General features: G+C 36.0%; 2 protein-coding genes across 5 annotated transcripts in view; one reads left to right on the forward strand and one right to left on the reverse strand.

The window, feature by feature from the left end:
- Nucleotides 1-14658, reverse strand: part of LOC134541362 (zinc finger protein 862-like) — a 103329-nt gene that overhangs the window by 21629 nt on the left and 67042 nt on the right. The gene's annotated exons all lie outside the window — the stretch shown is intronic.
- The window catches only part of LOC134541327 (probable G-protein coupled receptor B0563.6), a 336950-nt gene that overhangs the window by 6146 nt on the left and 316146 nt on the right, over nt 1-14658 (forward strand). For 2 of the 3 annotated variants that reach the window (XM_063384741.1, XM_063384758.1), the window contains exon 1: nt 10226-10849. In XM_063384741.1, the coding sequence (XP_063240811.1) occupies nt 10564-10849 (286 nt within the window). In that variant the 5' untranslated portion in view covers nt 10226-10563. Of the gene's footprint in view, nt 1-10225; nt 10850-14658 lie in introns of those variants that run through there. The other variant, XM_063384750.1, reaches the window with a different exon arrangement.

A 14658-nucleotide genomic window follows, 5' to 3' on the forward strand; every position in this document is an offset into this window, starting at 1 on the left:
TTTGAATTTTTTAAGTAAAACCCCTTGTTTTAACCAAAGGTTTTACATAATATTTAGAATGTTTAAAATAAATTAGAACGAATTTGATAGAGTTATATAATACGGAAGTTATACATTTTTTTGTCCTTAAACCTCAGTTTTTTTACCCCTTGCAGTGATGGTTGGTCCCAAAAAAATATTTCATACAAAATTTCATAATATTTAGAAAATATACAATGAAAAACGGATTTGATACTGTACGTTGCACGGAAATTATGTATTTTTTTTAAACTTCATTCGTTGTTTTTTCTAAACCTCTTGAAGCAATGATTCCTTTTATCTAAGCTTATCTCAGTTTTTTTTATATAGATAATATGGGGTTTACAAACAGTTCGAACTGTTTTGATGGTGTGACTACTTAGGGAGTTATACAATTTTTTGTCCTCCAGTAACGGGGTTTTTCACCCCTTGCAGTTATGGTTAGTCACATAAAAAATTTATTTTAACATAAGTTTTTAGTATTGCTCTAACGAGATACGATATTTATCATATTAAGGGAATAACAGCGATCTTTCTGGTTTTCAAAAACCTTCCTCATTTCTCCCCTGTTGGTCGGATTTTGCCCATTAACGAACTCGACCGAGATTTTTCATAACTATATTTTACGTATCAGTTTGAATTGATTTATGCAGAATCACAGCAGTTATCGTGTACACATACATACATACACACGCACCCATTTATATAAACCTTTGAGTTGATATAATTTGATAATGGTATTGAGATTTATGGACCATGAAACAAACTATGAAAACATTTTCCGGAAGTCGCACTATGGCAACGGCTACAATCTTGTTTCGAAATATACCTAAAACAATCTGAACGTAACACACCAATACATAATTAGTTAATTCAAGGGGATAACAATAATTTATCCATTTCAAATATTTATTTACACTTGCAAATTTTGGTTTCTTTTTTCAAGTCATCTTGTACGGTTATTTGTAAGTTGCGTTTTCAAACTTGATCGAAAGCCAGTAATGTGTATTAAAAAAGGTGTCAGAAGTTAATCGTAATACAGAGATAAGTAGTTAAAGTGCAGGCTTATGTTGGCTTACCCTTGCATTAAGTGTCTGCTTCCGAATATTTACATTTCCAAGGTTAATTGTGGTGGTGGTAAATCACGAGCTCCGTGGCTGTTTACACATGCTACCTGCTATGCACCCGTGGGTAGCGTGTTGCATACTCAAACAATATAAGACACTTGTCAATAGGATTAATAATTCGTTAATTTTGTTGTTTAATAACTCGGACCCAGAAGACTGACAAATTAAGATATTTTTACTACAGGGGACTCCGAAATACTCGGTTCTTTTGTCACGTAAACCGGTAATATGGCTGGCTGGTCTTCGTGACTTGCGTTTTGCACCGAGCGGTTAAATGGCGTTAACATTCGGCATCAAATTAATTAAAATTAAATGTAGTTCATTTTTAAATAGTGACTCCAACTGACGTTAACTGAGCTTTGTGGCAATAAGTATATTCAGACTGTGCAGAAGCTACCCCCTAACATAACCAACTGTACTTTTCAAGATCTTCGCCTAGGACAATTTTATTATTATTATTTTTTTAGATTTTAAAAACTCCACTTAATGACTTTGTAATTTCTTGCTAAGTCATTATTAGCAACAGAACTCAAGAAGCTCGTATGTGAACTTGCTTTTATGTTATGCTTACTACTTAGTAACTGGATATCCTAACAGGTCTGTAACTAAGAATGTACACAAACATAAATTAAGTTCTATGATAGAGGAGAATATACAAATTTTATAACATTTTTAATCAACCTGCACTATATTTCTTTCAAGTGAGTTAATTTGAGAAAGCATTTGATTTTGACGTGGCAACGTCTAATAAATCGATGAACGCCGGCTGCATGCACGAAAAAGTGCCCCGTAACGCACATTGTCCCACTACAGTGTGTCCCGTTACGCTCATTGTACGCTTGCGCCGCATCTATCTCTCTTCCACTCGATTGGAACAACCATCGATTTGACTTTTCAATCATGTTTTCGTCGTTTGAATTATTAATATTATGTAATTTAACGATCGTCCACCGATTTTCAGCACAATCGGTACGGTTATTTAAAAGTAATGTTGAATTTTCAAATACGTTTTTGTACGAACAATGGTGTTTTACAGTTACACATAATAATTCAAATTACACCCGTGATCTTTTGCACAATGTTTTTAAAAAAATATTGTAACACATTATAAATAAGTTTGGTGTATTTGGGATGCGTATTTGTTATAAAATCGTATTATAAAAATCGAAATAACATTATTCCCCTACGGTGCTGCTATCTACGGTGACGGACGCGAACCGAATGAATCGCGCAATCTATCCGCTCCCGCGACACCCAGGCACTCGCTAATACATTTTTTCCTTTGTTTATCGCGAGGGGCGTAATTATTAATGAATTATAAATAAAATTTCGTACCCGGGCCCACAATTGCATATCATTTTGACCACTGGAAGACATAAAAACGTAAAATATTATTCTCGACGAATTTTAATCTCGGCCCCAGCTCACCACGAGCGTCTGGGTTGGAGATTAAAGCCGAAATTCTTTCTTAAACTTACTAATACTTATTTTATTAACTGCAAGGGCATTTTTATCAAAATCCACTTTTAATTTCACGACGAACAAACTTCGTCGTTAAATGTGTAATTGCGAAAAGCGTAAAGCATTCTCGACGATCTTGAAGTTAAATAGCAAACATGTTTAAAAGTTATAGTTAAAATAATCTCTGCGTTAAAGTAATAAACGTATTTGAATTAATGAGTGCAAATAAAAGTAAATTTATCAATTAAATTGTAGATTTCATTTCAGTCCTTCTTTGTATCCATAAAAAAGTGATAATTCAATAAATATGATACAATTTTATTCATAAAAGTATGCAATCATTTCATCAATGTTTTGTTATTACGTTGTCACGCTAAAATATCGTCCGTAAACCGACTTTACAGACAACCATTTTTTTATATTTAATCTAAAAAAATAGCATAATGAACAAATTCATTATTTTAATAATTCAGTTAAAATGTAAATATTCTTACTAAATTGTCTTACAGTAAGCGAAAGCAAAATTATTATTGATACATTTCATTGAAATAAAATTTTTTAAGCGATTTCTGAACGTTGAAAAATGTTAATATGTCTATATAGTTCTAAGACTATAAATGAAATATTTAAACACATTAAGTGACTAATCTACTGTGTTTAAAAATATACACATTCTTTTTTGCATGCAAATTAAATATATTAGCACCCAAGTTAATCAAATAATACACTACATTTATGCTTTAATGATTATTTAAACATTTGCGTCCTTGAAACCATTTCATACTATCATCGCCTATACAAACACATTAGTACTAAACACAGTTCCGTCATGATGCTGACAACCACCGACGTTTAAAACTCATTAGAGCTCACGTATGTGTGTTTGTTTGTTTTTGTGCCCTTGTTATGTCTACGAGTTAGTGAGCTCCCGTGCAGTCAAAACACAATCTACAAGTTTTCCGTTTACTCGCTTCTGAAACAGTTCCCGGAGAACAAATTGCAGTTCGACCAACTTTACGAAAACATTTATCACTCTCCTTGTGCACTTAACGTTAACGCATGGTTGTTCATGTTTCCCCCGACTGTTCCCGCTCTCGATTGTTCTCGAGATTATTGACCTAAAAACAGCCCAGGTCGTCAGGCCTTTCAACGGCTATTAAGGATCCAGAATATCTTAAGATGAACATAAAGTTGTGTACTCAAGACAGGGAACGAGTATAACTTCGTAATTGATTGGTGTGTACCTATTGTGCTATACTTATATGCAATATTAAAACCAATCAACTATTAGAAAATGTGTAGGTGATAAATGGAATACTAATATTGTACCCAGTTTTTAAATATGCTGATTTATAAGAATAGAAAATTATGTACTTATTTGAAACGAAATTAATTTAGTGCAGAATATAGCTCGTTACTAAACTTTTTTGTCAACAGACAGAGTTAAGAACCGTAACAACTGAAAATGGGTTGTTTACTGATGAACCAAAAAAGTTCAATAATTACGTCCTCATACGTTAAAATTATAATGAAATGGAAGCTAGCTTTTATTTTTAAGAATTGAAGTACAAATGTTTCACCTCTGTCTTAGAGGTAGCAGCATGTTGTGTTTTAAATTTAGATTTGGTTTATGTTTGTACGTATACTTTTGTGTCTGGATAATTTCATTGAACATGTATTACACTAGAACATAAGCTCGTTAAAAATATATGTTGAAATTTAAAACTGTTGCAGGGAACATGGTGAATACCTTTTGTGTATATACTCAGAAGCGTGCGTGCGTGTCACACTCACTTAGCCAGGAGGTGTGGATATATATTCATTGTTGCCAAGTCAGCTGACGGTTGGGTCACAAACTGCCTCACCAGAAATTTTCTAAACGTTATTTTCGACCTATCAAAGGTTAGGCAAACTGATCATAATTATTATCAACACTTACGTAACTTTTTATCACTATCAGATAACATTTAGTAAACATATGTAGAGCAAATTCGGAACTAAATATAAAATGCAAATGAGCAGTCGTGATACATTTTAAGGAAACTCTCTGAAATAATTGTGACGTAAAGAAAAATTTGAGCCAATCTTTCAGTACCCGCCAGAGATGTGCGTCTCGGTAACGAGCAGATTCATGTGTTCTCGTGTTGCAAATACACTTTTAACACGAAACTCGGAAACGAAATTTAAGGTAGAAATAATAATAAATAATTCCGAGCGGAATGAATATATACCAAAAGTTTGTTTTCAACTACATTTCTTGACGCGGATCATACGTAGTTTCCGCACCCGCCGCTAGAATTCGCTGCTTGAGAAGCTACATCGACTATTGAACCATTCCTCTTAAACTAAATAATGAAACGGCTCCGATAAAAGCGAAAATGACCTGAAAAAATATCAAACCCTAGGCTTTGGACTTTTTTCAACAAGGAATTTTATTAAAATACATTTTTTTTTAAATTCATTAAACAGTTAATACTTTTAATTTCCTTTTGGCTTTGTAATATTTGGTTCGTGTCATCTGCCACAGATGGCAGAATTGTGGTTACACATTTCTGTTCCATGTGACTTCCGTTCCATTCACGAAATCACTCCTGCGAACTGCCATAGACCGAGAGCTGGATTGTTACACATAAATAAACATGGCGCGGAAGACCGAGCCTTAAGCCTTGTGCAGGGCCACGCGCTTAAAACATTACGTTTCTTTACGCCAAGGTGACACGCTACTGCAGTTGAAACAATGCTAGATAACAAACAGTTGTTTGATACATCACACGTCAACTACGAAACAGGGAGTCGTCGAAATGTAATTATGCTGTGACGTGAGGCAGTAATTGAGCTTCACCTTTTCGAAATGTCATCTAATCAGTGACACAAACAACATTTCCACTTCCTAAACAACGTATTGTGTGCATGCTATATTACGCTATTGCGTCGCGTGGGGTATAAAATTAGAGAAAATTTGAATACCTTCGTTTACAAACACTTGTGAATGTCAACCCTTTACTCGTCTGGATTTTTTGATTAACTCTTCCGGGCTCATTGTTGTTTTCTGAATGCCCCCCATCCCCCTGGAAATGTCATGGTACTATGATTTACTATTCGTGATAGTCCTTTAGTAATGTTCGTTAAAAAATTGTTTATTGCATATATTGTGTGTCCAGAATGCTTTATACTAGTTGATTACTTGGTGTTATAGAAGAGTAATTCACGATATGTTGGCTTTTGTCACAGATAATTTACGGACAACAAAACTAATTTGCGATGTTCTTGAGTAAACATAGATTCGTTGCTTTCTCACCTCCAACAGTATAAAATGCACTGGTATTACGATAAAATAGCTATGTGCTCCTAGAACCACTTCGATAATACAAAATTAAACTATTTATTTACCACAAAGGTGATGACATTTTTCGTTCTATCAAGAGTCATATTACTATATATTTTTAATAGGCTCATAAATAGTAGTTTATTTTTAACCATTCACAAAAGCTGTCATGCTTGTACAATTACTAAATTAAGGGTACCTCGTAGCTCATTTATTTATTGACTTACTTTACGTGGCGAAATTAAGACGTACAGCCTTGTATACTACTAAACCACATACATGCTGTAAAATTAAATGTAAAGTTATAACAAAACAAACATATATAACTGAGCTAACCTAAAGAAAATACCACTAACTAGAACAAGATAAACAACTTACAAAATACAATACAAACTAAATAAAGAAACCAATAACTAGCAAGTAATGAAACATTATTCACGCATATTAAACTAAATGTTACTGATATTACAACTGATACATTTTTAAAAGTAAACACAGGACAGTAATATATTTAACAAAATATTGGAAATAAAGCTAATGCTAAATAAAGTGTCAACTAAAACCTCTTCATTATTAAACTCAAGATTTAAAATGTTGACCTATAATAAACCATTTAAATAAGCACATAAACACACCCTTGTACAAGGCTCATAAAAATAAGGATCACATCCACTAATTATTCCACTAGCAATATTATATTTTTGTTGAGATATTTTATAACAGACCACCTGAAAGATGAACGTGATATTTGTTGCCTTATTGGCTCTTCAAGCGCATTCCAAGCGCGCACTGCAGCTACAGAGAAATATTTAGAACAAGCGCTGGAGTGATGCGTTGGAATCAACAAAGACAAGTTGCTCTTGGAACGAGTAGACTCCTACCGATATTGTGACGTGGCATGTGTTTATGTTGGAGAGGAAGATGAAGACCGGCAAACACTTGTGCGTTTACTGAGGTGCTACCTCTAACACAAAGAGGGTCCTTTTTTTTGCACCTGGTTACCTACAGGTCACACTCTTGGGTCGAGGGTCACAGGTTCGACCCCAACTCTGGCCGAACTGAAATTAACGAGCAATGAGTTCTTATTAAAATGGTTTGTAGCCCGTTATATAACCTTGAAGGTCACGTTGCCTCAAGTCTCTGTATTATCACGAGACGTAAAAACACGCCTTTACCTTATGATTTATTATATTTGTTTTATAGAAAATCAGAACAAGAATTGTTCATATTTAAAGTGTTATTTACTCAGCCAAAAAAAGATACCGAGACTTAAAAAGTGCTCACTAAATAAGAACCATATAATATTACGAAGAGCTTTTGGCACAAACAAACCATAGTCCGAAAATGAAATTTTTCAGGAGAAACAAAAAATGGTTCTCAAATGATCATTGATACTTTATTTACGTAAAACGTATACTGCAACATAAATAACACTTTGATGTTTTAATCAACATTAAATTCAAAATATTTTTATACAATTAGGCTTGAACTTTCATGGTTTTGAACTAAGGTTGTTTATTTTTTCTTCAAAAAATTGGTCTGGGTGTACAAAAATTAAAATAATACTATTTATAGATTAATTATTTATACAGGAAAAACCTGAAAACCAACAAGTAAACAATATGATAAATGGTTATTAAATTACAATAAGTTTACAATGATAATACAATACTTTGGGCAATGTTTTTTTTTTTGCTGAACGAATCATATTTCAGTCTCTCTCATCGCACATATTTTTTTTAGTTAAACTTCTTTAGGTACGTTAAAGGAAAAAAAAATGACGTGACTGAGTTTTTAAGATTCGCGCGCACAACGCAACGAAATTTTCACAGAATGAATAAAATGCTACATACAAAAAAAGGCTACATACAAATAAAAATTATATATATATGCTTTTAAATATTATAATCTAGTGATTAATATTACATACTGGTTCATATAATTTAAAAAAAATACATTTATTTATTGTGAATATTAGTGAAAAATGTTTTTATGTTTTTCAATTGTATTTATATACGTGAGGATATGTTCCCGTACGTATAATTTATTTGCATTATAAATTATAAATTATTACATTATTATTTATAAAATAATTAAAATTAATAAATTAGAATAGACATTCGTAATATGTATGTGCATTTTAATTAAAATTTATCTCTGTTATTTTAGTAAACCAAATAATTTATTTATACACGTGTTTATATTAATATTTAATACCGAGTATTTATTGAAATTGTTTAGTTTGATTGAATTTATACTTCACCAACCGTCTTTATAATAACACTCCAGTCTTTTTATGATTTTATTTCTATTAATTATTTGCATGCAAAATATATTTTTCTACACCAAGTAAGAATAATTTATAACGCGCGTACATCAGTACACACACCCGTTTTTATTACTTATTATTAACAGTTGGTTTTATGCTTGCCCTCTAGGGATCACCAAAGAATGGACCAAAGACAACGGAATATTAAATTTTTGGGACCACGGTTGTATTTGCCTATAGCTCTTATATTCTCATTGACGCAGGGTCACACCAGGGCGAGTCAAACCCGGATTTTCCGCAAATGAGAAACGTGGCAGACGTGGCCGTGAGCCAGTGGAGTTCCTCGGGATACTTCCGTTTGCTCCTTTGCTTCACTCCGTCAGTTTCAACTCGTCACCTTCTGTCGTCTCGCTAAGCTGGCACGTATTAAGAACCTCCCTTAAAATCACTCCCATTTTGTACAGGGCTCGCAATCACTTCGGTTGCGCGAGACTGACTTCAGCGTGGAGGGGCTGTAGTCTAAAAAAAAAATAAAAAATAAAAAATAAAGCTCTAATTATTTTATTCATTCCTCATTAGTCATTCTTTTTTTCGTCGTTACGTGAATAGCACATACATGAATATTTTTTCGTTAGTATTAATTATGTGGTGTTATTCTCGGGCCAAAACTTAAAAATATAAATGTAGTATTAATTTTGGATGTAACAATAATGGATTATTAAGGCTGTCTCTCACACGCAGAATTGGTTACTTATTTTTCTTGTCATTTTTATTAATTGAAGAGTTTTCCTATAAATTTATCACAATAGCTCTCTTGATTTTCAAGTTTCATCTCAATTTTCTCAACACACTGACTAAATATAAAATAACTAGCTTAAGTACCCGGCGTTGCCCAGGCTAAACACATCATAATATAAGGAAAATCTCTACCGAGTTTCAGGTCTGTAGGACACACACTTGCAAAACGGAAATTTTGTTTTTAAAGTCCCATTGATTAAACAATCTCGCTGCATCAAGGTTCCGCATCAGAACAACCGGGACGACAATCTTCAGCTTCATTTTGTGGGAAGGTAGGTAACCCCTAGGAAATACGTGACGAACGCACCAAACGATAGTGCTTAACAAATGTCAAATGTTGACGAAGTTCTAAACTAAACTGTTATTAGCACCTTAAGTTCGCTAGCAGCCACGAGCTTCCCTAATCGGATGTGTTTCGCCAAGGAGAAGGATAGGAAGTTGACAGACTTTACTATATAACCGTATGACGGACATTGAGAAATTATACAAACTCGCTGTTTGTGTGTCTGTGACCTACCTCCTATGATTTTCTTTTATAAAACTGAATACACCCCTTTTTCACTCCCTTAGGGATGGAATTTCATCTATGTCACTCTCCGGCCCATAAACTACCTTCATAAATGCAAAAAAAAAAAAAATCATGTCGATCGGTTGCTCTGTTACTGCGCGAAAGAAGGACAAACAGATAAACACTTTAAAATTTATAATATTAGTTGGGATTGTGGTAAAACTTTGCGCAAGTGATCCAAATTATGATCACTTAAGTGACCTTTCACAGGTCGAAAATAACGTTGATTACACATCTGGTAAGTCAATTTGTAACCCAACAACCAAATTTAAAAGCTAAAGGAACAAATTTACAGCCAAATCCCTTGACTGATAGTAATAACGAGAAAATTTAATAACCAGCTCGGCTTATGTGACAGAGCCAAGAGTTCTCTCTCCTCTGGCTTGGTCAAGTTGTCGGTGGAAGTTAATCACGCCAACGCAACAGTTACCGCGAGGGCTCAGGCCTGGAACCCCGCGTTGGGGTAGGTTTCAGCGAAGGAGATGTGAATAAGGAGTGGGGGGGGGGGGACCCACACTCCCCACACGCGGCGCGCATGCGCACTAGCGACCACCTGTTGCGCGCGGTCCTCCGCGCAGGACTCGATGAATGGGAGGGGATGAGTAGGGGAAGGGGAAGAGGGGAAATAGGGAGGGTGTCGCCGCCCCTGCTCTCTCCGCGGACCGCCACCCGCACGGCGCGGTGGTATATAACCCGCGGGAGGCGGCGGCCTTAAGGCTTTCCGTCGGCACTGCGCTCCGGGTTCGCACCTTCACCTCCCTCGCCACACCCGCGTACCTGTCACTTGTCCTCGGGCATATATCTGACCGATTTCACGGGAGAGAGTTGGAAAACGGCGATTCCTCATATGTCTTCAGCGGGTAATCCCAGCTGATCGGTAGGAAGTGAGGCATATTTCCTCGGCGCACTTATTTTCTCCCGACACCTGGACGATATATTATGTGAGTAGCCTCGGCGATGCCGCATTCGGGGGGCCCCGCAGCCTGACCGCCGCGCCATGGCCCTGGACTGGCTGCTGCCGGAGGGCCCCGCGGGGGCGGGCGCCTGCAACGTGTCGCAGTGCAACGCGAGCGACGCCCACCCCTGGGACGCCGCCGACCCGGAGGACTGCGGCAACGCCACGCTGCGGTGCGCCGAGGACCCGCGCACAGACGCCCTGCGCCGCTGCGCCTACGGCGTCGCGCTGCCCGCCATCTGCTGCCTCGGCATCCTGGGCAACGTGCTGAACCTGCTGGTGCTCACGCGCCGCAACATGAAGGGCACGGCCTACGTCTACATGCGAGGTGAGTGCGCGCACTGTGCTGGTCTGCATGCGAGGTGAGTGCGTGCACTGTGGATGGAAGCTGGCTGCCTTGCCGGGTCGCCGAACTTCGTGCACAACTCCTGGTGGTAACGCTCCTTTTACAAACCACTCAAAATACATTTAAAGTTTCTTTTAACGAATAGAATTCGAGACCTATTGCACTTTGCCATACAACTTTAGAGCTATGTTTTCGTTTTATAACATATATTTTCAATACATTGAAAAAGGCTAAAACGGTATTGTAAGTGGAATAAGAAAGTACAGTGAGCCTTTATATTTAATATTCCACCATACAATTATAGGGTCTCCGCTTGAAGTCCCATAGAGGCGCGTTACCAAAGAGAAGACAACAGGACGCCAGTTAGGTGCCTGGCGCGTAGAGGCGATGGGGTGTGTCATGCGCAAACCAGTGTCGTCCTTAGCGCCCTCGGCTCTTGGAGCTCGTGCGCCCAGCCATGCTACCGCCTCAAAGTTGGACTCACAATGAACTGTTGCGTTCGTCCGTTGATCACGTCAATCAGGGGGCCAGGAAAAATTCCACCCTTCCGCCCGTCAAAAGCTTCCCAATCTTTAAATTTCGACGGACAGGCGGATGACATTATAACTTTAGAACGTTCACAAATCATTTGCTTTATCTTTGAAGAGTTTGAAGTATATTTATTTTGTGTAGCGGTTTCCATATCATGTTTTTAAAATTCATTATAACATGCTGTGAAGTTTGATATTTTAAACTAAAATTGATCGAGACAACAAAAATAACGTATGGTTATTCCCCCCCAAAAAATTAATTAATTATCAGAGCGAACAAAATATTATTTTGATGATTTATAAGTGCTCAACTTACATGATTATCAAACAAATTTATCTCTACAAGAGAATATTTCTCTTAAGTTTTAAACCTTCTAATCAGTTGGCAGAATCAAAGTATAAAATGTTTTTGACGGACTTGCGGAGTGTTGTAAATCGGTGGGCCTGTTGGCGGTCGGGCGGAAGGAGGACGGACGTGAGACGGATCACTGAGAGCCCACTTTAAGTTTACAAAGATCACTGGTTACAAATTACCTAAATTTCATAAACTTACAGATATCCCCGCCAATGTACAAGTACTGAGGCTACTTGCTTTTAACACGAACTCACCAGAGAGGTATTAAGAAAACCTTAAAAAACTTAATGAGTCTACATCAAAATAAAACACCCTATTTCTTTTCACATGCATGTTTATCGTGTTGACTACAGCATAGAACTCGGAATTCTCAATATGGCGTATATGTAGTAGATATTCCAACAGAATTGTCCGATTCAGCTGATGTAATCTTTATAGTGTGCTTTTTTGTTTTCAAATGGTTCTCCAGGTTACTCACTTTTCAATTAAAATTATTAAGTTTAAATTATTTGACACAAAAAATATGTTCCTATGAATGAAAATATGAAGAAATAAAAATTTACTTATATGCAAGCTTGGACAAGAGATTTTATAACCTCAAACACCTGCTAAACACCTCCTTCATGAAACCGTTTATTTTACAATTATGTAGGCAAATATGCCGTTCAATGTCCGGGCCACAATGTTTCAGTGCGCATGGTTTGCGCGTGCTTTCTACATCCATAATTACTCTATGGCTCATGGTTGCTTCCATGCAGTAGACTGATGACCGCGCAGTCACGCGCTTGCTTGACGATAGAGTGTCAAGAAACACGTGTCACTGCAGGCACAGTTCCTTGAGTTGGTGAAATTATGAAATTACTTTTAAGTAAATATGTTTGTGTATTATTTTAAATACTATATGTGTTCCACATTTCGTGACTGGTTCATTAAAATATGAACTGCGTCGACAACATTAAATATTTTAAGAAAACTATGTCATTTTAGAGTAGGCAATATTTTAAAACAAACACGTACACACTATTTATATCATTTGATTTCTTAAGTTGGCTAATCGAAAGCAGAATATTAAATATAATATATACAAACATATAATAAGTGTTATAATATTCGTTTTAAATTTCAGGTTAATATTTTATTAATACCTTAGAAGCATAACTTCTAACGCGTGCGGAAACTTTAAAGCATTAGCTGTTTTATGAATTTTAACCAGATAAACAGCATTTTAATAAAAATCCTGGTCGAAAATCAGGTCCAAAGTCGGGATTAAGGTTTTTACAAGTCTTTTTCGCTTTTATCGGAGCCATTTATAATAATTTAAAATTTCTGTTTGTTTTTTGCTGCTATCTGTGCGTGATGGTGGCAAGCAACGCTTACGATTCAGGCAGCGAATTCTAGCGGCGGGCGCAGAAAGTATGTGTGTGATTCATGTCTAGAAATTTTGGTATGTACTTGATAAACGAATATTTTATTGGTCAGTATGATTATCACGCTCAGGATTATTTTAAAGAACTAAACATTAAATTTCGTGTTTGAGATGTGTGAAGAAGACAATAATCGCTATGTATCATCGCTAGTCTACGGTCTTCCCCGACACTAGCGCTCCTTTTTAAGGCCTTGTCACATTATCACATTTTTGTCAACAAATTTATTTGACAACAACGGAATATGACTTCCAATTTTATCCATAGAATTTTGACAGATAACTTCAAACATGTATTTAATCGTGTCACGCTATCAAAGTTAATATCTAGACTGAGCCAGCTCAAAATAATCAGTTCTAATTTTAAGCCTAAATTGAAATCATTCATCACAGTGTTGAATAGAATACTTAAACGTGTTGTGATTTTCGAGTCTCTGTTAACATTCAAAACAATAGTAATTTTAAACCACATAAATTCTTGTTGCATAATAAGTTCAATTATGTGCATACTATAAAATTTATAGACAAATAATTCTTTTTTTCAGATAAATTGTTATTTCACCTTCATAACCTCTTTATTCTCCCTTGAGATATTCGCCATTTTAAAGATTCATTAAGGTGGTACCGTTCACCACTTCCGTTTTCGCTTTGCACGATTATGATTGGCCTATTCCGTCAAGTAACCAAGAAATTTCAGAACCCGTCCTATAAAGAAAGTAGTCTTAACTTGTCTTACAAACATGGCTGCGATAGTAACGTTTACGGTGTCATCATAACCCTTCAACATTACGAGACAAAATTTATTGGAAGGTGTTGGAAGCAAAGGTTTTAACGCCGAGACAGGGCGTGTAGGGCTTAAATTTAACCTACGTTACATTAAATAGTAAAGTAACTAAGCATTAAGAGGCGGTCAGTGTTCTCTGGAGTTGGTCTCTTTTGTGGCGAGGGTCAGTGCTTCGACCCCAAACCGCCTGGCAAGTCTCAAGTAGCGACATCTAGTGTCTCCTCAAGAACTTGATTAAGGTAAGATGCATTCGATTTTATTTACATTAATGTTTATCCCCGAAGGTATGTCAGCAATTAGAATACCCATTCTCCCAAGTACATAACAATTGGAAAATTTCGGCTTACTTCTATTGCATTATACCTGTTCTCAGATTATCAATAAGCTATCAATTATTTCAATTATAACTTAATGGTTAAGTTAGCTTTCACGATATGCTTAAATTTCAGTATGTTTCATTTATACATAGTAGAAAATTGCTAAACATTTAAGAAACAAAATCTTTATATTAATTTTTAATACTTGACTAGTTTAAAACAGTAGATTATGCTTATGGAATTCTGAAGTGTGATTCATACGAAAGCAAAAAGGTTGTGTGGGAAGAAAGGTAAAAGGCTGCCTGTTCCATAATTAAAATATTACACCTCACAAGTTCCAGAAACCACGAAAATTACCATTGCTACAAAGAGTTAAAAACTT

This window comes from Bacillus rossius, chromosome 1 (assembly GCF_032445375.1).
Source record: "Bacillus rossius redtenbacheri isolate Brsri chromosome 1, Brsri_v3, whole genome shotgun sequence".
Taxonomy (NCBI): Eukaryota; Metazoa; Arthropoda; class Insecta; order Phasmatodea; family Bacillidae; genus Bacillus; species Bacillus rossius.